This window comes from Phacochoerus africanus, chromosome 6, assembly GCF_016906955.1.
Source record: "Phacochoerus africanus isolate WHEZ1 chromosome 6, ROS_Pafr_v1, whole genome shotgun sequence".
NCBI lineage: Eukaryota > Metazoa > Chordata > Mammalia > Artiodactyla > Suidae > Phacochoerus > Phacochoerus africanus.
The window spans coordinates 112714156-112730388 of record NC_062549.1 but is presented as its reverse complement, the minus strand read 5'-3'; the positions used below and the strand labels follow the sequence as shown (position 1 = coordinate 112730388).

The 16233-nt window shown below is 38.9% G+C and overlaps 1 protein-coding gene across 4 annotated transcripts in view; it reads left to right on the top strand.

Moving 5' to 3' along the window:
• Positions 1-16233, top strand: part of NTNG1 (netrin G1) — a 321825-nt gene that overhangs the window by 268352 nt on the left and 37240 nt on the right. For 2 of the 4 annotated variants that reach the window (XM_047785161.1, XM_047785159.1), the window contains one exon: positions 6821-6955. The exons of 1 other annotated variant lie outside the window; for it this stretch is intronic. In XM_047785161.1, coding sequence (XP_047641117.1) covers positions 6821-6955 — 135 coding nt within the window. Of the gene's footprint in view, positions 1-761; positions 930-6820; positions 6956-16233 lie in introns of all 4 variants that reach the window. One more of the 4 variants, XM_047785158.1, reaches the window with a different exon arrangement.

Here is a 16233-nt window from a genome sequence, read left to right as displayed (position 1 = left end):
GTAGCTGTTTGTCTCTTCTTTTGTAGCACACTTAGTTTGAAACTGGCATGAAAAGAAAATCTTAAGAGCACTTTTTTCCCTATCAACAATCTCCCTGTTTTTTGCATTCTCTCTCATATTTAAACAAACGTGGATTTGGTCTGATGAAAGGCTTGCCAGAGTCATCTTCTCTTAGCACTTGGAAAAAACAAAAATAAAGAATTGTTTAGTTGTGTAGATCCCTATTAAATTTGCCATGATTTCTTCTGTGAAACTCTGACTGAATTACTGTCTTGACACAAATGATAGTAAGACTGTGTAAACAAAGGAGCCCTGGGTGATGGCAGACTCAGGCCCTAGATGCTGGCATCCTTCTCTCCTTCTTTTTTTTTTTAACTCTGTAAATATGAAGAGAAAATGAGGAAAGTGATGCAAAGACAGTAAAGTTTTCAAAGTGCAAAAATTAGACTTTTGCATCAGTGGAAACAGCCTTCTCAAACTTTAAAAGGTGTACACCTGCAAATGCTTCTGTTCATATTGTCTGCCAAGAACTAACACTCTCTGGTCATGTTCTGAATGTCCAACTTTTCTCTCCTGCTTGAAACAGATGCTACTTCCATGCCAGTCACAACCACCTGTGGTCACCATGTGTCATGTGGAATCACATACATTTAATGCCATTCCACCATCTTTTATCCACTTCTCATTTTATCCAAGCATGTAGTGTGCTATTACTCTGCGACTGTATACACTCTGTATACATTTCTGTTCTTCCTTGCAAGATTGTGAATGCTTCGGCCACTCCAATCGATGCAGTTATATCGATCTGCTAAATACAGTCATTTGCGTGAGCTGTAAACACAACACTAGAGGGCAGCACTGTGAGTTATGCAGGCTGGGCTACTTCAGAAATGCTTCTGCAGAGCTGGACGATGAGAATGTGTGCATAGGTCAGTTCCATTATAATTTTAGCTATTGTTCTGTGCCTTTCAAGCGATGGGGAGCTCTTTTAAGTGGAGAGGCTGGTGATTTACACCACAGCTGAGCTAGAATGAACTCTGTCAATGGAGAAAACATCCTTGTGGTGGACCTAAAATTCACTTGTGCTGGTTGAAATCATAGTTGGGTGATGTATTGTGAATCTTTATCTTATTGTTGTTTTAAAGATGATGAGCTGAAAAAATGAAGAATTTTCTTTTTATTTTTCTTTCTTCCCTTTTTTTTTTTCTTGCATGAAATCTTAAAACTTCAACCTGCTTGTAAGGTTGTATGTTCAAATTTCAAAATGGAAACGCATTGCAAGCTTTTGAATTATAGACACGAGACATTAGGACACAAACTTTTGTAAATAATCAGTAATCGACAAATATTTTTCTAAAATATTGCCATTTGGAATTGAAAGCCACTAGCAATGGGAGATGGGGACGTTTGCCTGATTTTTTCCATCCATCGTAATGAAATTCCATTTATTGAATTTTCCGATAGCCCCCAAGAGGAGAAGCAATTTTTCAAAACTATCCAAAGCCATTAATTCTCCTAGCTTCCCAAGTATGTGAGCCCTGGAAAACTGGGACCACAGGGTTCCCCTAAGCACTCTGTCCACCCCCTATGACTACTGATCATGTCAACTGAAGAGAATCAGGCACCCTTCCCATCCAAAAAAGCCTCTCCTACCTTTTGCAGTGTGGAACCTGTCTTTAGGAGAAGGAGCTGCTGGGAAAATAATAGATAAGAAATGGAATTTCACTTCATCATGAACCTTGAAGGAATGCATATATTCAAAATAGTGAAGGATATGTTTGTATCTGTTACCACACCAGTAGGTAACCATATAGGCAATCAATGTTAAAGGTAAATTCTTCACTTAGAGACCAAATAAAATACACGAGCTGAAAAATGAAAGGTGATGTTTTCATGAAAAAAAGGAATCAAATCAATCTGCACTTCTGGGGTCATTGTTTTCTGATCGGATTGCCAAGGTCATATAGATATTTGCAAGTGTCACTTAAAAAGGCTATACAGGTTGTTTTGAGTTAAATTGGGCCAAATTTTCATAATACTGTTTATGTCTACAGTATGTTCTATTTTTCAAAGTGCTTCCTTATTATTTGTGAATTAGTGGAGAAATCCCTGGACTTAGAGGCTGGAGAGCTGGGTTCAAGTCCCAGTTTGCTATTTAATAGCTGTGTGCCTTAGGTAAGTCTTTGAGAACTCCTGGTCAAATTGTTATCATATGGGATGCACAGGAAACACTTGGTAACTGTGATCTGACTTGCAAATACGGTTTTTTTGTTTGTTTGTTTGTTTTTTTACTTCATCCTCATTAACAAAACCGTGGTGGTAAGTATTTCACTCATAATTTCCCCTATTTTCTCTAATTGAGAAAAGTAAGACAATTTGACCCAAATCATACAGCTTTAGCAAAGAGTTAGTTTCTTAACTTCAAAGCGTGAATGCTTTCTCCCAACTATCCTGACACAATGAGCAAAGCTAAGCTTGTCAGACTTTTACTCACGATATGCTTTTAAAATGACAGCAGCAGTACCACTATGAGCTTGTGAACAGAAGAAGTTCAATTGCCTTAATAACATCTGGGTTACAAAGATTTGAGGATATTAATAAAAACCAGAAGGCACATAGCTGTCTGAATTTCAAATGCAGTTACATTTTTCTGAATGTCATCTGTAAAAATATATAAATGTCATACTATAAATATGGAAACAAGAGGAAAGGTAAAATAAATAAGAACACTAGGAACACGGGAATAAAACAGCCATTTTTTCAAAATACAGAACATTATGATAAGATGTAAATATTTCACAATATCAATTTCATATTATTTTAAATAAATCAAAGAAAGGAGCCTTAAAAGAAAAGATTTTATTCTGTAAAAATTTCTCACAACAGATGACTTAATATCCCAGTATGTTTTATTCCAAGTATTCTATTCTAATGAAGTCTGGCTCTTTTCCAGGCCTGAAGTAATCTATGAACTACAAAATCTGTGCTTCCTTTCCAATTCTAAGAGGCATAGTTCTTTTGTAAATCTGTGGCAAACAAGGAGTTAGCCATTCAGCTTTTTGCTTTTAAATCACGTAAACTACAGATGAAATATGGAAAGCTTAATAGACATTCTTGTATTTATTTCTGCTTAAAAAAAAAAAAAGCAGTTGTTTTCTCTGTCTAGAAAGTTTGTAATTAAAATTGTAAATCTCTCAGGGATTTTATTTTATTGAGGTGACCATATCCCTATTCAGTATTTTATACTCTTCACACCAAGTGACGTCATTGGTAAGCCTAAATATGACTCTTTTTAGATACTATTAAAATTAGCTACAATCCCCCCCATACCAAAATTCCTTAAATTGGTGCCCTTTCCTCAGGGGTAAAATTGTTTTTAGAGAATGAACTGGAAAATTGTTTTTAGAGAATGAACTGGCGAGCTTGCATATGTTACAGTATATCTTTTGTCTTTAGTCTATGTAAATGTACAATGATTTCCTCAAAGAGCTATAAATTCCACTTTTCCCACTTCAAGGGCCAAGGGCAGAGCTCTCTGGCTACCAGGGCACAAGGCTGAGGTTGGATTTGCTCCCTGAAGGCCATTGGAAGCCTGTGGCTCCATTACCAAAGTTTGCCCTACCCGGCAGTATAAACTTCTTCGCTATTTTCCACACTTAAGCTCCCCAAAGGGCTTGCAGCAAGATTGAGAATTAAATTTGAGAGAATACACCACAAGTAATTCAGAGTTAATTATACCGTCCCTTTGTATAGAAAGCACTAATGAAAATGAGTATTTACCCAATTCATTTTCACAGAATTAGGCACTAATCTCTGAAAATTGAACTTCATCGAAGTCATCTCTAAATTTAGGGGGGGAAAGGCACTTTGCCATTTCTTTAGCAATTGGCAACAAAATCCACCATCCTGGCTGTGAGGGAATAGCATGTATCTTTAACAAAATGTAGACTGTGGAAATAGATGTCTTAAACTATTTGCATCGTTTTATATTATGGCAAATATAAAATGCAGCCTATTCCATGTTGCAACAGTGATCGCTGCTTTGTGATTCCTGGTAAATTACCCATTTTCATACAAATCCCAGGCCAGTCGTATTTCTAAAGATGCATGCAATTATCCTGTATGACGCAGCAATTCCATGAAAATGACATCCTTGCATGTTTCTGTTTCATATAAACTCAAACATTAAGCAGGAAGCTAGAGGCTACATAGTTTGTGACCTTGTGTAATCACTGCTAATAATCCCTGATAACAAGCTTGACATCAGAATGAAATGCAGGGCTTAGCAGTTGCTACTAAACATATTTCAAATTGTGATGTATTATTGTTTTTATTCCCCTGGAAACCCAAGATAAGGTCATCAGAGGTACCTTCTGTAGAACAAAGCAAACACAAGACACTTCGAACACCTATAAATCAACTGTAGTATAACTTTTCAGACTTCCAAAAGTATTACATGTTGTTTTTCAGTCTCATGGTCCTGAGTATTTTTCCTAGTTCCATGGAATAGAATGTAATTCTCCAAGGCCATCCTTATCACCCCAATATCTACCATCAACTGTAGTTCCATACATGATATTAAAAAAAAAAAAAACCTAATTATTTGTGTGTAAGGTGGAGTGTAGACCCCACCTCTCCCTGTAACTTATATTCATGACTAACAGTATTACACTTAACCACCTTGTCATATGACAGCTACTGAAATGTACCGCAGTTTAGATGTCTCACTTTTTTTTTTTGTCTTTTTGCCTTTTCTAGGGCTGCTCCTGTGGCATATGGATGTTCCCAGGCTAGGGGTCTAATTGGAGCTGTAGCTGCCGGCCTGTGCCAGAGCCACGTCTGCAACCTACACCACAGCTCACAGCAACGCCAGATCCTTAACCCACTGAACGAGGCCAGGGATCGAACCCGCAACCTCATGGTTCCTAGTCGAATTCGTTAACCACTGAGCCACAACGGGAACTCCCTAGATGTTCCACATTTTTAAAAATTTTGTTTACATTTTTTTATATCTAAAACCTTATATCGATCAATTATTATGGGCTAGTTGGCCATCACAATATGTGAATTCACATTGGCCAGATGTACCTCTACTGCCTGGCTTACAAAATGTTGGGGATTTATCACCTTAAATAATTCAAGTAGTAAGAAACACATTACAGTAGTTTTGGTAGAGGTACATACTTAATGGTATATGTGTGTGTATGTGTAGACATTTTTAAAACTACAACCAAATTACTATTTAAAAACTTTTAAACAATTATCACATATACACACATTAAAATAGAAAATGCCAATTTAAAATAAAACTGCAATTAATGAGTACAAATCAAGTCAGACAAGAGAGCATTTTAGATTTTATTTAGTTTTATTTTTACATATGTATGTCACTTTTAGTCTCACAAATGTTTGTATCATAAGAATACTTCAAAATTGACTTAATATAAAATAATGATCCTAGATAATTTCTTCAAAGATACTGCACATTCTTTGAAGAAATTATCTAATTATCTGATTAGTCTCTATGATAAAAACAGAACCAGACCTCTGGATCTCTGTATATATGGTAAACCCTGAATCTCCATTGCTCATCTAAGACCCTAAACTTGATATTAAACTAAAATTCTCAGGGTTTCTCATGGTTGATTGCTTGGTTAGTTGCTTAGTGTGATTTTATTTGGTGTTTAACACAAAAACCTCTTAATGAGACCATTTTATTTATGTATCTGTTTTCTGGCCACACCTGTGGCATGTGGAAGTTTCTGGGCCAGGGATTGAACCCATACCACAGCAGTGACCTGAGCTACAGCAGTGATAATGCCAGGTCCTTAACTGATAGGCCACCAGGGAAGTCCTTAATGGGACCATTTCAAAATAAAGGAAATGAAGAGATAGAGGGGTATAGTAACTTGTCCAAGATTATGCAGTGGGATTACAAAGAAAGGAACTTTGGCTTATGAATTCCAAAAGCTACAAACTAGCTGCTGTTACCTTTCAAGCTAATAGAAGCCTGAAGAATTCTCATTTCTGATTCAGCCTTTAAGCAAAACAGAGCTTCAGAAATAAAAATATCCTGCATAATAATGCGTGAGGAATCAAGAAAATAGTCTACTTACTTTTTATTACACAAAGTTATATTGTTCTGTCCATAGACATTGTAATGAAAAATACAAGTCTCACATTATGCCTATGTTGAAATTTATTTAGGATTATAAAATTCATTTTTCTTTCATGATTGTTAATTTAGGTTGCATGAAAGCTACACTAACATGCCTAGCAGATACAATATCTAAAGGCTCATCACAACATAGTATAAATATATATATAAAGTGCCATCCCAAATCTTAACATAAAGCTACCTTTGAATGAACAAAGTGCATCATACTGCACTTTAACGATGTTCAGCAGTTCTCAAGTATTGAGTGTAACAGATAAGCTCGTTTGAATAATTTAAAACAGATTTTACGCTGATGGCACATTGATTTATCCTCAATATACAAACTTCTCATGGCGTTCATTAAACCACCTAAAAACACCCTAACAAATGGAAACTCTGTTACAATCTGTTAGCAGTGAAGAGCATGATATTTTATGTCCTTGGAAGTTTTCATTTGATTTCCTCCCAAAACATAAAAATGATATTACGAAAGCCTGAGCAAATAAATAAATGGACCTGAAATAGCCATATTTGCCAAAGCATTTCATTAGTGGACATCTCTCTTTATGTAAGTGATGCATTTAAGTAAGTGACGATCCTGTGTTGATAACTAATAAGCCATGCGGACTTGTCTCCAGCCTGTGTGTTGTCTTGTTTCTACAGAGTGTTATTGTAACCCTTTGGGCTCAGTCCATGATCGTTGTAATGGCTCAGGATTTTGTGAGTGTAAGACTGGAACGACAGGGCCTAAGTGTGATGAGTGTCTGCCAGGAAATTCCTGGCACTACGGCTGTCAACGTAAGTAACTCTGGGAGCTGCCCTCTGCCTGCTGCAGCATGGCTGATTCTGCTTGTTTAGGCCGGTGCGTGCAGCCTCTCAGAGCAGAAAAAGACCCAAACCGCTGACAAGCTTTAAAAACTACTTAATGCCCCAGCCTATGTAGAGGAGAGAGAGGAATCCATCAGCTGTCCAGCTGGCTCCTTTGAAGCCCATCTTCATTCCCTCTGATGGCTGGAGCAACTTATATTGAAATATTGTATGCAGTTCCGTGGACCTGGCCAGACATAAATTAAATGGCACAATAGGGACCCAGCTTGGAAATCCTAACTGCAAAATGAAGGGTGATGTGTATGTGGTTAATATATTTCTTAAACTACCCTGGAGCTCCGGAGTTCATAAATTAAATGATATCTACATAACTTATTCCCACCCTTGTATCATACCCATCACTGAATCTGAACCAGAAACCTAAAGGTAATAAATCTAAGGGATATTTAAATGCCAGGATAAAATAAATGATGAAAATCAATATTGATTTTAAGCCTCCGAGGTTAGGCACCCGTGCAGTGAGCTTTAGACGATGCCATTTGGTTCAGCCTCATTTCTCTGAGGATTATCAGACATTCTTAAAAGCTTGTCAAGGCAGGTGGCATGTTGCTGTATTCAGAGAACAGAATTTTAAAAATCTGAGCAGAAACTTCCTTCTGTCATTCATAACCTTTTCTGATTTTTAATTCTGCACTCATTTTCCATTCTATCTTGTACACAGTCAGTTTACTAATATTAAAGAGCCACCAGGCAGATCCTCTGGAGCAGCGCAGCTCAATAGAAAAATCACGCAAGCCACACACATAACTAAATGTTTTGTTACATTAAACAGTAAAAATAAATAGAACTGTGTTTTTAACAACTTATGTAATCCCCAAAAAAAGCCCTGAAATATTATCATCTCAACCTAGACTCAATGTTAAAATTATTAAAGATATATTTACATTTTTCCTACTGTCTTTGAAATCAGATGTTTAATGCTTACAGAACATCTCAATTAGAACTAGCCATATTGCATGGCTTAATAGACACATATGTCTGCCATATTGAACAGCACAGCTCTAGAGGTTTTTTGCTTACTTTTCACTTGAAACAAATGTCAGCAAGCAAGAACTATCTAAAGCCAATTTCTACCAAGGCTGTACAGAATATTTTACCTGCTACTTATGGAATGTATAGTTATCTGGAGGCTACAACTTCTACGTATTATAAAGTCAAAGTGAAATTTACTCCATACAAATGCCATGGGCAGCAATAAACTGCATTGGTAATTGACAGATTTCCTATTGAGCAGACCAAGGTTAGGATGAAATCTAGAGGCTAGAGGGTAGGTGCCTCCAAGTCATGCTAAAGAGGAGCATTAAAAGAGTCAAATAGAAGTCAGGCAGCAGTTCTGCCCACACAAGTTCTTGATAAGGCCATGGTTTGAAAGTTGTACACGCTGTTCCCAGAAAGCACCTAAAGGATATGGATTAGTTTTGGGTCCCAAGGACTAAGTGGGGAACCAAGATTCCAAGGATGGTCATGCCTGGAGCATCTAGATATAGAGGCCCAGAGATGGCTAGCAGTCAGGAGTTGCTTAGGAGATACAGAGAGGGAACCAGCACCAAAACTCAAAGCATAAGGTATGAGGAGACTTTATACTGGAGACACACCTTGTCAAAGGGTAAGTCTCATGTAAACTTCCTGATGTAGCAGGACCTAGCAAACGGGTTTCTAGAGTGTCATCAGGAAAAGACATCGGAGAAGAAAATTAACTAATCTAGTCTTAGGGTAACTGTATGCCAGAAGGGCCTAACTTGATTTTTCTGTATTAATTTCTGGAGTATTATTAAAAATGCATAATGTCATCAGATTTTTCTTTCTGGGATTGGAAGACTGCATTTAAGCAGAGCCCTACCACATAAGGACTGTAGGGCATACAAAACCCTCTATGCCTCAGCCCCAGTGCCTTACATCCTTGGTATGTAAATTAGTGAGATTGGATGGGTAAATCCTTTATCCTCTTGAGTATTTCTGGAGTACCTACCATCAGTTAGACAATGAGCTAGCAGTAGAGGCTAAAAAATGAAGAGAGCTGCTTTTAGATGTAGACATGGAATTGACAGTCTAGACTGAGAGGCTGACATGCAGCCCAATAATTAGAAGGTAGTCAGAACCAAGAGCTGTGTATATGCTTTTAGTGATGCCCAGACGGGGAGTAAAGCTTCCCAGAGAGGTGACGTTTGTTTGAGTACTGAGGTATTAGTAGAAGCTTTCTAGGATGGGACTACCTGGACAAGAAAAGACACATGAGCTCGCACACTCTGTTCCAGAAATATCAAATCGTTTTGATATGATTGGGGGTAAGGTGTGTTGTGTATATTGGGAAGGAGGGAAGATGTTGAGGAAGCGATCAGAGACTAGATAATGTAGTTTCTTGAATCCCAAGCTAAGACGTTTTATCTCATCAGGGAAGAGACATGACGACCACCATACAGGGGAGATGTGGGATCTACCATACAGTTTAAAGAAGAGGAATGAAAGGATACGATTCTGCTTTAGAAAGATCATTCCAACAGCTCTGTAAAGGAAGGACTAGAAGAGGATGAGACTGGATTCACTATATAAATTTAATACATTTCAAATATACCTTTGAGCAAACAGTAGTTTTATCTCACTCTGAAATCTCCTTTTCTTCCCTTGGCACACACACAGGGCTGATATTCTGTGTTAAAATACAGAAATTCTTTTGCCAGCTGGTAAATGGCTATTTTATTAAGATTCCTAAGTGATTTACCTGGGCTGTCTTAGAAGCCTCCTAGATCCAGCAACTATTAGGGTGATACCTGTCATAGTTGTGTGATTTCAGTACCTGCTCTAGTATTACAGCAGGTATTCATACTAATTAGTTGGTGCTTATAGTTTGATAAATATTTTTCATATCATTCCTATATCTGCACATACATGAACATGTTCAAAAATGCCCTCAAGTCAATCTCTCTCTCCTCCTCCTCTCCTCTCTCTCTCTCTCTCTTCCCTCCCCAGCCAGCCCCACTCAACATCACACACACAAGCAGGTGCATGTGTGCACACACTCACACACACACACACACACACACACACACACTTCTGCTCGCCCCAAGTTGAACCTGTCCTTGGGTTGGCCACGTTATTAGTGGCAGTGTTATGGACCTGGCAACAAGAAACCGATGCCGAGAAGAAACCATGGTGGAGTGAGCAATGAGTGCCAGGGAGGGGCTGTAGTAGGGATCAGGACAAAGGGATCTAGACACAGGATTCCGGTCCCCAGAGGACTAGCAAGGGGACCTGCAGCTCCAAAGGACTTGGATGCAGGAACAGAAAATAGAGAAGGAAATTAAGTTACTGACACTGCTGCTTGGATCCTAGGAATAGAACCAAGTGAGTACACATTTAGGCTCTGAAGTCCTTTAGACCTGGGTTTGAACCCTATCTCCACTCCTTACTACCTGCAAGAGTTGGAGGAAATTACTTGAACTCTCTAAACCTAGTTTTTCATCTAAAAATGGGGATGATACCTAACACATACGGTAATTGAAGATTCAAGGATAATAATGAATATGGAGCTCATGGCACATAGTAAGATCTCAATTATTCTTAGTGAGTTCCAAGCACAAGTTGATGTGTCAAAGAACTAGGTAAGAAGCCATGTTTAAAACTAATTGTATAATAAGAATGCAGAAAGTACAGTTAAGAATGGCCACTAGTGAGTATCAAATGGTTGACCTAGAGGAGTCTAAAAACCCCTTGATTAGAGATAAACTAATTCAAGAGATTGAAACAAAGGTAACCCCAAAAGCAGTTGTATGTCTTTGGCTGGGAAAATCAAGACCTCCAGGTGCATTAATGAACTCGCTGGCTGAGAGAGCCACTGATTGTGTGCATCAGAAATGCAAGCTGGTCTCTGAAAAAGTTGAAACACTTGAAACATTAGAATGAATGGACTTTAGACAGCATGGAACACACAATTCAGGAAAGAAAGTGACAGGCAGAATCCAAATTGGTGTTGAGGTCATTCCACAGAAGAATGAAACATTGAGGAAAAAGGTTTTTTTTTTTTTAATGTGCCCCTTTGAGATCCAAGAAGAGGCATGAGCCACATCCCAGAGAATAAAGCTGAACCTTCCAAGAAAGCAATGTTATGCTTCACAAGAAGTATGGTTGGTTAACATGCATTGGGAAATAATGAAATACTTGTTAAGGACACCAAGAAGACTAGACACAGGAGAGGTGAGTGAATTTTTTGATTTGGAAAATGAAATGGAAATAGCCACACATAGAACCATGGAGGCTGATGAGATATTTTGTCTTCTTGGAGAATGTATACACTACATTGGAAGATCATGTAATAATTATGAAAGCCACCAATTTCCCCACATTTTAACCTCATTTATGTGAAAGCTAATGATGCTTTCAGAAGAATTGGTAGTATGAATATTTGAGTTAAAGTTAGAGTATTTCATGATATAGATAAATGCTGTGGTTTTGGAAGATAACAGAACACACAGGAAATCAGAAACTAAGCACACATAGCAAGAGGGAAGACTGGAGTTCCCGTCATGGATCAGTGGTTAACGAATTTGACTAGGAACCATGTGGTTGCGGGTTCGATCCCTAGCCTTGTTGCTCAGTGGGTTAATGATCCAGCGTTGCCATGAGCTGTGATGTAGGTGCAGACGTGGCTGGGATCCCACATTGCTATGGCTCTGGCGTAGGCCAGTGGCTATGGCTCCAATTAGACCCCTAGCCTGGGAATCTCCATATGCCGCAGAAGTGGCCCTAGAAAAGGCAAAAAGACAAAAAAAAAAAAAAAGAGGGACGACCAAAGTCAGTTTCTGGACCATGGCCTAGAGTGTCAGAAGTATGTGTTCTTGGAAGAGACTAGTACATATATTAAGAAAATGAGTTTAGTAGGAGACTCAATGGCCTGATCAAGAAGAGTTTTTAATTCAGTTTGAGAGGAATAAAGGGTAAATGCCCTTCTAAAACTGTAAAACCAGACACTGTGACAAACTACAAAGTAAAAAAGAGAGAGAGAGAAACAGTTATTCTCAGGAGAAAAATAAGGGAAAAGTTTGGGGAACAAAATTCCATGGCTTAGTTTTTTCCCTTCCCAGAGAGTGCATAGTAAGTATACTTATTTTCTACTTCTGCTGTAGAAAATTACCAGTTACCACAAATTTAGTGGTTTAAAACAGCACAGATGTACTGTCTTACAGTTCTGTATATACAAATCCAACAAGGATCTCACTGGGCTAAGTTCAAGGTATCAGCAGGACTGTGTTCTCTTCTGGAGGCTCTCAGGAAGAATGTTTCCCTGCCTTCTATAGCTTCTGGAGGCCACTGCATTAGTTTGCTCATGGCCCTCTTTCTCTGCCTTCAAAGCCAGGAAGTTTTCATTTCTCTGTGCCTTTCTTCTATCCCACATCTTTCTCTGGACACAGTCTCTACTTTTACGGACCCGTGTGATAAGAGTGGGGACACAGATAATCTAGGATGCTCTCTCCATCTCAAGGCCTTTAATTTAATCACACCCTTTTTGTCATGTAAGGGAGCATCAGGTTCCAGGAATTAGGATATGACATCTTCGGGGAGACATTCTTCTCTGCCTACCACAATAAACATTGAAAATGCCAACTTTTAATGCCAGGGATAAATATGCAGGTATCATGGAGATGGAATGTAGCTCATGCTGGGAATAAAGATATTCAAGAGTAAAACTTTGAAAGAAATGCATACAGTGATTAGAAAGGAGTGATGGATGTCATAAAGGTATAGACTTGCCCTGTGAATTAGAGACAGTGAAATATTTTTCAGTGACGGTCGAAGATCATCTAGAAAAGGTGTTGTGAGTGTAAATTATAGACCACACCACCACTTAGAGGATGTAGATATTGTCCAAAGCCAGGTAAGGAAATCGAAGTACTCTGTAATCTTCCAAAATGGGAGAATTCACATATTGAGATGTCTGCTAAAAGATGTGTCCTGCTAATTGTTGGCTTGCGATTGAAGAGAATTTCTTTACCCAAAAGAGAGGAAGAAGTAGTCAGGTAACTACTAGTACCACTTATTGGTTGTAGGAAGATGACAATGTCACATAAGAGAGCAATGCTATTAAAGGATATTGTCCCAAATCTTAATAAAAATTCAAAATATTCTTGGGGGGGGGGGCATGATCTTAGATCTTAACACAAATTAATTTTTTAAATAAAATCACAAATTGTTTCCGGTAGGCTACCTAGAGAAAAACGGGAGACTTCTAATTGACATGGCTCTATGAGCATTTCTTACAAGGCTTTGATGAATATGTATTAAATCCCTACTGTATGCTAGACACTGTGCTGAAAATTAGGGCTATGAAAACAAATTACAAAAATGTAGAATGGTGTAGAGATGTGTTTCAAGTGACAAAGATCTGGGAATCTTAGCTTACATTGAAGTTCAGTTTCAGATAACATTTAGTCATGGGTGGCAAAGAAGCTAGCACAATTTCAGACTGAGTAAGGAACAAAAATGGTTAGAGTTCCCCTGAAACATGCCCTGGACAGCCCATAGCAAGAGTCTAGTCATTGGAAAAAGAACGTCTTAACACAGCAGTGATGTAGGAGGGTTTTGTCTTTGATGAAGGATTTATCACATGAGAGAGAGTTGAAACAGGTTGGTAAGCATATGATGTAAAGTGTTACAGATGTTGGAGGGCTCTTATGTAACAAGTGGACTTGCAGGTTCCGGAAAATAGAATAGGGACTAGTGGGTACAAAGAGGGAGATGAGTTTCAGTTTAGCATTTTCCAACAATTCTCTCCAGCTGTCTGAGAATGTAAGTAGGGTGCCTTGAATGATGATCAATCCCCAGACTCTGGAAAAGCTCAAACAGAAGCTGAACAGGCTCCTATGAGTGATGTGTTTGGAACATTTCTGCTTAAATGTCAAGTATAATGCTCTAAAGTCAAGTAAAAAGACCTCTAGGGCCTCTCCAACTTTCCAGCTCTGACCTTCAGACCAAGTCTGTGGGGCATAGGGAAGGTATAGTGAGAGACCCAGATGAATTTGTGTTGAGAGCCACTCTCTGGCCACTCAGCTGTCCTCCACAATCCCTTTATCAACAGACGGACTCTCATACTCTTCCCTCGCCATGTTCTTAGTCCTCGCGTCTAGTTTCCAAGAATCAGACTTAAGGTTTATTTTTTTCTAGAGATTTCTTTTTTTTCTAGAGATTAATTGGTTCTCATCATAGCTTTTCTGCTATCATAGTTCTAAGGGATTTCTTTTCTTTTCTTTTGGTGTGAGATTAACTTCTACAAGACTGACAACTCTCATTAGGATGATGCTTCCAATTTCTTCTCTGAGACGAAGATTACACCTTCTCGGGCAAATACCTTGAACCTAACTTATAATTTTTCAATTGCCTCTAGTTGCAGTCTCCTGCTATTTGCTGTGTTACATTAAAATGTCCAGTTCACATTTCGCCAGTTGACCTCACATGTTGAATCCACTGACAGGTGACATGTCACTTAAACAAGGGTGTCTGTGATGCTTCAGAGCATTTGCCGTCCTAGACACATGACTTCACTCGTTTGGGCTCTTATATCTCTTCCTAGAAGTGAATGGCATCAGTGAATCCAGGTTTTTAATTTCCTTGCTATCAACTTGAACACCAGTCTCATTTCCCTTGCTGAGCACCACATAATAGTGATGAAAAATAAATACTTGGGAGGGCACTTGATGTTACTGTTTTCAATTCCTAAGGGTGGGAAGGCAGTGCTCGTTAAACAGAACCAGTAGGAACCTCCCAGAGGTAATTTAAAAAGGAAAATATTAGGAAGACAGAAGATAGAAAGTGGCAATTTGCAGGCATTACAAATATGCTGGGTTGTCCTCCTGGGGAAAAATGGCTCATTTTGTCAGCTAGAAGAGTGAACCCAGGGTTCCTCCCAGTTGTGAAATTTCTCCTGATTCAGCCCAACAGCGCCACACCACTCAGTCATGCTAATAGCCATCTCTTTCCAGTTCCAGTCCTGTTTTCTCTCTGTTCTTAATGTAACTTTAATTTGAGATTGATAGAAAAAGTCCACCAACCTCTAATGCATCAGGGATCCAGTGCCACCCACGAACAAGGGACTTGGGGTTTATGCCTATGTGGTAGAAAGTGCTTTAACGTGTCACACTGCTAATGGCTCATCTGGAACAACTATGGAAGCAACTGCTGATGGGGCCAGTTGAAAGGAGTGAGTTGTTGGGAATGCCCTTCACAGCAGGACCATATCCTAAATACATTCAAAACCCAAGGCCCTTGAGTTGCTGAGGCCCAGCATCAGACAAATATAAATAGTGGGCATATTAACAACTCCAGGCTCCTTCCTGACATTCTGAGGTTTGCCTACTACTCGGCTAACCTGTGCTCAACTCAGAAAAGGATCTCAGCTCTGACTTGCTGGCAGTTTTCTGTATTTACTTGGCAATCCATGGTAATTTATCCCCCCTCTTTATTTGAAGAGAATGTTGAGAATGAGAAGTATGCGCAAATTCTACCATTTCACATTGTAGAACCATCCAGTTTATTTAGTGTGAAATGCCAAAATCTCATGAAGAAATGGAGATGCAAATGTATCTACTAGTAGCACAGAATCAAAGCAGCAGCCTGGGCCTGTCTGATAGTGAGATGATCAGGAGACCAAGCAGAAAAACAATACATGAAGTCCTTTCCTTACTTTAGATGCTACATAAGTGGAGTTTCACTTGAAGCCATTCTTTACACTATAATGAGTGAATGAGAGTGTGTGTCTGTCTGTCTGTCTGTGTCTGTGTCTGTGTGTTAAGGAGAGATAGAATCTCAAAATCTAAAGAAAATTCCTAAGTATGAAAATCAGCTCCAGTGAAAAAAGGCTAACCCACTTGAAATTTGTAGGGGAAAATTTCTCATTTAACTATAGGGCCAGTCCTCAGCCACCATCGGGACAAAATTTCAGGGCAAAGGAGTCACAGATAAACCAGGGTGGGAGGGGGGATTCCTGAAAACTAAGTTCTTGGAGGTAACACAGTGATTCTGGGTGTGACTGTTACCATCTGCTCCGAGAAATGTTTGCTCAACCACCTCAGCTTCTCCTGTGCAGTTCCTCCTGGGAAATCCTAGACAGGAATTGGGTGTTCTAAGGCTCCTTCTTGTTCCGAAGTTTCATGATCCCAAAGTCTCAAAAATGATCTGACCAGTTTGCATATGGCCAATTT